Below are 6,229 nucleotides of genomic sequence, written 5' to 3' on the forward strand. Positions count from 1 at the left end.
AACAAATTTTGTCGTGAACCAATTTGTGCTAAAAATGAAAGAAATCCCGAACATTGCTGGGCTCAATGCTAATATTATATAAAAACTGATTCATTATAGTTTGGTGACAGTTTTGACTTGTTGCAAGCTATTGCACTATAGGCATGTGGGTAGATTCGAGATATTTGAGCTAACAGACTTGCCTCATCGGTAGATGCACCAAACTCTTGGTACTCCTAATCGCATAGCATATATATGTATGTATATATATATATATATATATATATATACACACACAGTCAAACATGGATAACTCGCCCACGGATAGCTCGAACACATGGTTAATTCGAACGGTTTCTTTGGTCCGTTCCCACGTAATGATAAATTGCTATAGATAACTCGAACTCAACACTGTTAACTCGAACTGTTTTTTGCCCAACGGCTACCGAAACGGTTGTTATCGCTTTAGAAAATCACTTTATTCCAAGCCATAGAGGTAAACCTCAACTTTTCGTAATTCATAAGCGTCGTTATTACCACCATCGGCAAAATATTTTTGTCAACGACTTTTCTAAAGGTTTGGTGAAATTTGATTTATACCAAACATCCGCTTAGCGATCGCCATTTGGAAGCAAGGTAAAGTGAGGTAATCTTTGCATAAACTACGAGAAAAATCGGCAAAATTGATCGTGGGTAAAACGCTCAAAAGAACAAGATGTCTTTTCTTTTGGGCATTTCAACAACGATCAAGTTTTGCCAATGTCAATCTAAAAACGTCCTGGCAATAACATCACCTCAAACAACAAACCAATCTCAAGTGATAGAAAAATCGCTATACTTTTTGATAAAAAAACGTTTTAAACTTTACATTAGAAGCATTTAATTTGAAACAAGCCATTTATGCTTTTGATTTATATTATAGTTTGTTTATGTACACGTACGTATCTACTAATAAATAAGTAAATACATGGACTTGTGACAGTGCTCTGATAACTTGAACGCTCTGATAATTCGAACACTTTCGCTCGGTCCCGTGAAGTTCGAGTTATCCATGTTTGACCGTATATATATATATACGTGTATGTATCAAAGTTTTGGTGGGATAGCTATGACAGCATGCTTTAAATTTATGTATAGGTCAGGCCTGCAGATTTCAACCATCAAAATGTACAGATGATGCAGCAAAATGCTTACGCTGGCTACAGTCCAGCTACTATTTCATCTGGAAAAGTTCAACAGCCACACCAGATGCTCCTAAACCAACAGTTATCTCCCCCTTGCGAGGTTTGCCTATGTCGATTGTTTGGCAGCTTCATTGGAGGCACAGCCTCTGATATACGAGGTCTGATCCAAAAGTTCCCGGAATAGAGTTGCATACTCGTGCATATTTGCACGATGAAAAAACCCATTGCAGGGTTGGCTGAGAAACGCCTCTGGAGTGTTGTCACAAAATTTCAGATTGCTATGACAATGCGTTCTCATGTGAGCCGACGATATGTCAAGGTCTGTCCGATGCTTCCGTCATTTTTTAACAAATTTATCGTCATGTCTAATCAATCGGAATAGCGTATTTGCATTAAATTTCATGCGAAATTGGGGAAAATAAATACTCAGACAGTTGAAATGTTACCTAATGCTTTTGGAGATGCTGGTCTAAAGAAAACACAAATTTTTGAGTGGTACAAACGTTTTTGTGAAGGTAGAGACAGCACTGAAGATGACGCGAGGTCTGGCAGACCAGCGTCGGCAAGAACCTGCTCGTAAATTGACAGTGTGAGGTCGCTAGTCATGCCAGATCGACGTTTAACCATTAGAGATATCTGGAGAGACTGGACTTAGTTTTGGAACTGTTAAAAAGTTTTAACTGACAATTTAAACATTTTAAATGATTTTTTAACAATTTAAACGAGTCGCAGCAAAGTTCGTGCCAAGCTTGCTAACTGATGACTAAAACAAGCTCAGGATGCACGCTTGCAACGATTTTAAGGAAGCTTTCGGGAATGATCAAAACTTTATTTTAAAGGTCGTAATATCCTTGTTTTCCCTAACTTCACACAAAATTTAATGCAAATGCGCTGTTCTGGTTTATTAGACATGACGATAAATTTTTTTTTAAATCAACGGAAGCGCCTGACAGACCTTGACATATCGTCGGCTCACGTGAGAATGCATTGTCATAACAACCTGAAATTTTGTGACAACACTCCAGAGGTGTTTCCCAGCCATCCCTGCAATGGGTTTTTTCATCGTGCAAACATGCGCGAGTATACAACTCCATTCCGGGAACTTTTGGATCAGACCTTGTAATGTTTCTGTGATGAGGAAGAGAAGAATCTGTCCAAAAACTCTTGATATTTGCATGATTGAAGTCATGAGCGTTTTTTTAATTTAGCGCTACTAAATGCCAACTATTTAAATGCCAAAAAAGTTATTTTTGGAAATGTCTAGTAGCTTCACATTTGTGTTCAAAAGCTTTGGCGGCAGTGTGCATTAGATTTGGGGCATCTTAACTCTTTTACTACCGTAAGCCGACGTATCGGCTATCACGGTAATAGAAGTACAGACCGTAAGCCGATGTATCGGCTTATCAATAGGGTTTCACTTTTCTTTTCATTACGGAGCCTACACATTAGCTAGACCAATGAAATTTTGTCTCCAACGAAGCAACCTTGTTGCCAATCACATGCAATCAATTGAAAATCTTTTTGCTATGCAATTTCATTTTTAATCATTTTTCAAAACGGGAAAACCAGATCATTATTGTCATGGCAATAGGAAATTCACTGCGTTCGTTCAATGCAACGGAAGCGTCAAAAATTTTGCGAGAGTGGGATTCACTAAACAATTTTATAATGTTTTGTAGAACATTTTGTTCTGAATAAGATGCATTTTACAGTAAAAAATATCTGCATTAATTTTCGAGATATTGCATAACTACTAGCGGTATATCGAATTTCCGAAAATCTATTAGAATTAATTTGGTCAGAATAGTTATTTTAGCACAGTAACAAAAGAGTTAAGCTATGTCCACTGAGCTTTGCATTTACTGTAAAAATCTCATGACAGCTGATCCTCTTTCCACTTAACTTATGACTTTGTAAACTGTGTATCTATTTTTGTAATCTGATTTATCCAAAAAAATACCAAAAAATCTAATTTTTATTGTTTGTCTGAAGGTGACAAGCAGTACGGATCGCAACTATCCAGCAGCGCCTAACATGCCAGCGATGGATGATATGAGTGCAGTAGATATGTACAGCCAGGCTAGTCAGCAAATCAGTTCTGTCAGCCAGATTCAGCCAGCTCAAGGTAAGTTAAGTTTGCGCATTCTGCTACAACCATATTCTGACCAATTTGTTCAAAGCGCCTTATACTTTCAATGAAAACTGGTAATTTAGCCTATTTATATCTATCTGATTCTAAAATTTTATTGCTATTCTTCTTACCAATCAAGGAGTTTGCTGTATTTTTAATAGTCTCTTTAAAAGTACAAGCAAACCTTCATTTTTGACTAAAACTCATTTCAGATGGTTGTTCGAAAAGCAATATATTCAAAATTTATTCAAAACTATTTTTCCCATTATAATGTAATTTATTGCGTTCCAAGTTGCTTTCAAGTCTAAAAAACAAATTTTTAAAGCATTTTTTACAATTTTAAACCATAAACTGTTTACATAATGTAACAAGAGAGCAGGTATAATGGAAAATACAGTGATTGTCTCATAAAATCTCCATTAATAAACAAAACTCCCAAGAGTATGAAAAAAAGCATTTCATGTTTTATTTTCACCAATTTTGACATAAATGTCAAGCCCTAAAATTACCATTTAAAAAATTGGTACAGTTTTGTATTTTATCAAAGATCTTGTGAAAAAATAGCTTGCCCAAAAGCATTTGTTATTCTTGCCAATTATAATTGTAGTGCAGTAGTAACAGGAAGAAAGGTTAAATCGGCTTCTTTTTGTTTGGTCAAAAGCCAAATTTTTTGTCCTATTCTGAGACATGAAAATCTTGAATTTTCTGATCGAAATCTCATTTAACTCATTCGCACCCAGGCGCGAGTTAACTCGCGTATTTAAAGGTTGCTAAGGCACCCAACGCGAGTTAACTCGCTTCTGAAATTTACCAACTCCTTGCATCGTTATTTTTAAATTATAAAAGAATATTTTTGATTAGTTAGAAAAAAAGATTTCTGGCCAATCAGACAAACTTTAAAATATGCCTCCATGACGTCTCTGGCAAAAGTTATAACCAAATTAGAACACCCATCTCAATATCTACCAAAACCGGAAATCATCATGCCGACTTGAAATTTTATCATTCATGATAAAAAAATTTCAACTCAAGAAGTAAATATGCAGATTCAGAAGGGGTAAGACATTGAAAGACTGTATAAATCAAATTAAAGCATTATTTTTAATGTTTCAAAAGTTTTTATTAACTTTTAATTTTGCCAATTTAAATCGTTATGCTCAAATAAAAATGCACTCTTCACGCTGCCAGCTGTAGTCAGACTAACGTTATCTTTCAGTTTTGATAGGATCATATTGATTCTTAGAGCTGTCTAGGAATTCTGAAAAGTCATGAACAGAGTTATTGAACAAATTTTTATTATTTGAAACATTTTCAGGACGTTTTATTTGAGTTATATTGGCATATAGATTTGCTATGCTTTTGTTTGAAGGATTATACTCGTGAGGAAAAGTTCGAAGTTAGAGTTTCATGATTTTCATGTTCATGACTAATTGCATATATATAAATAATATTTATATCTACATGTATGTATTGTCCATAACAAATGAGTAATCTCAGTCAAACTTTGTATATTTTGCAATTTTTATGGCGCAAATCTAACTTTGTTTCAGCAAATAACAATTTATTCAAAATTGGAAATTTCCTGAAACTACCTTCTTTGAGGCACGGATCTGCATAAAAGGGATAAGCGTTGTCTATATGAATGTAATATAATTTGAAAAAGGAGACTCGGTTGGTTCTTGCGAACATTGAATGAGTAAATTATCTCAAGTCTGTCTCCTGTAGTAGTAATTTGAATTACGGCAACTTTCTGAAAAAGTAGTGGTATCTGGGGCTAATCGCCTAGAAATTAGTCGGGTGCGAATGAGTTAATCTCAGTTTTCAGAAAAGTTGAAAAACCAAGGTTTAACTATAATAACTTAACAGTTCCATAGAGTATGACTGCTATTCACAAGGGTCGTGTTCTTTACCTCTTCGCACACCATAAATATTGGATGCAGTTTTAAAGCGTGTAACTATAAAATACTTCTGAAACAACCTAAGAATTCTACTACTCATTGATAAAGTAATACTTTAATAATATTCATTTCATTATAACGCAAACATATTTTAACTTGTTATGCCAGGAATATAGTTTAATAAAAAAGAAAAATGGTGTATAGTACAGGAGAAAGCTATATTTCATCTAGAGAGTCATGACGTTGTGTCATTTTTCCTTTTGTTGTGACTAGGTTTGACATTGTAGGTAATTTCATTGAAAGGATGCTTTTTGGTAGCTGTTTTCACTGATTTTACGATCAGCCAATAACAGCCCGGCATATTGTTCGGTGAAGATGTCACTTGATAAAACTGCTTGAGTAAATAAAACATATCTCCTTGAAAACGGTTGTCTCTCCGACCTACAGTATATGCATCACTCGTGAATGACAAACTGTGAATAAGTGTGGTCACGCTACAGAGTTTGTGATGTCTGAATCCACTCTGCCATCAGTATGGATATACAGTACACGCTCCTACAACGTAAATAATCCGTTCCAGGAACGTTTACGTTATAGGGCTTTTACGTTATAAAAACAGTAAAATACATTAAATTGCCTAATCCGCTCCAAGATCTTTCCAAACGCTCATTCGGCATACAAAAATAGAAAAACTTGACTTGACTTTTTTAGTTTGAGGACTGTATCGTAACTGCAGCAATATTAGTTTGCATTGACAACTTTTCTCCTTTTAATGATAAATCTCACTGGTTGCCATGATTGCGGTAATTTTACAATAACTTGATGGGAAGCGCACATCTTTGGCATTCATTTACAACGATTTGCTTATTTTTTCAAACAGCTTATTCTGCAAAATAAAACTGATAACGAATATTTTATTCATCTACAACAAAGCAACAAAATATTTTACAATAAGCGGTACTATTCATACGTTGTTTATCAACGTATGAATATCCAGGGGTCAAGGTTGGGATAAAAGAGAACTTTCGACGATACTT

At 34.9% G+C, this 6,229-nt stretch overlaps 1 protein-coding gene across 1 annotated transcript in view; it reads left to right on the forward strand.

Annotated features, from left to right (window-relative positions):
- The window catches only part of LOC137390696 (zinc finger protein GLI2-like), a 33,003-nt gene that overhangs the window by 25,201 nt on the left and 1,573 nt on the right, over positions 1–6,229 (forward strand). Inside the window, exons 18-19 of the mRNA XM_068077019.1 lie at positions 1,117–1,263; positions 3,156–3,288. Coding sequence (XP_067933120.1) covers positions 1,117–1,263; positions 3,156–3,288 — 280 coding nt within the window. The remainder of the gene's footprint in view (positions 1–1,116; positions 1,264–3,155; positions 3,289–6,229) is intronic.

This window comes from Watersipora subatra, chromosome 3 (genome assembly GCF_963576615.1).
Source record: "Watersipora subatra chromosome 3, tzWatSuba1.1, whole genome shotgun sequence".
Lineage (NCBI taxonomy): Eukaryota > Metazoa > Bryozoa > Gymnolaemata > Cheilostomatida > Watersiporidae > Watersipora > Watersipora subatra.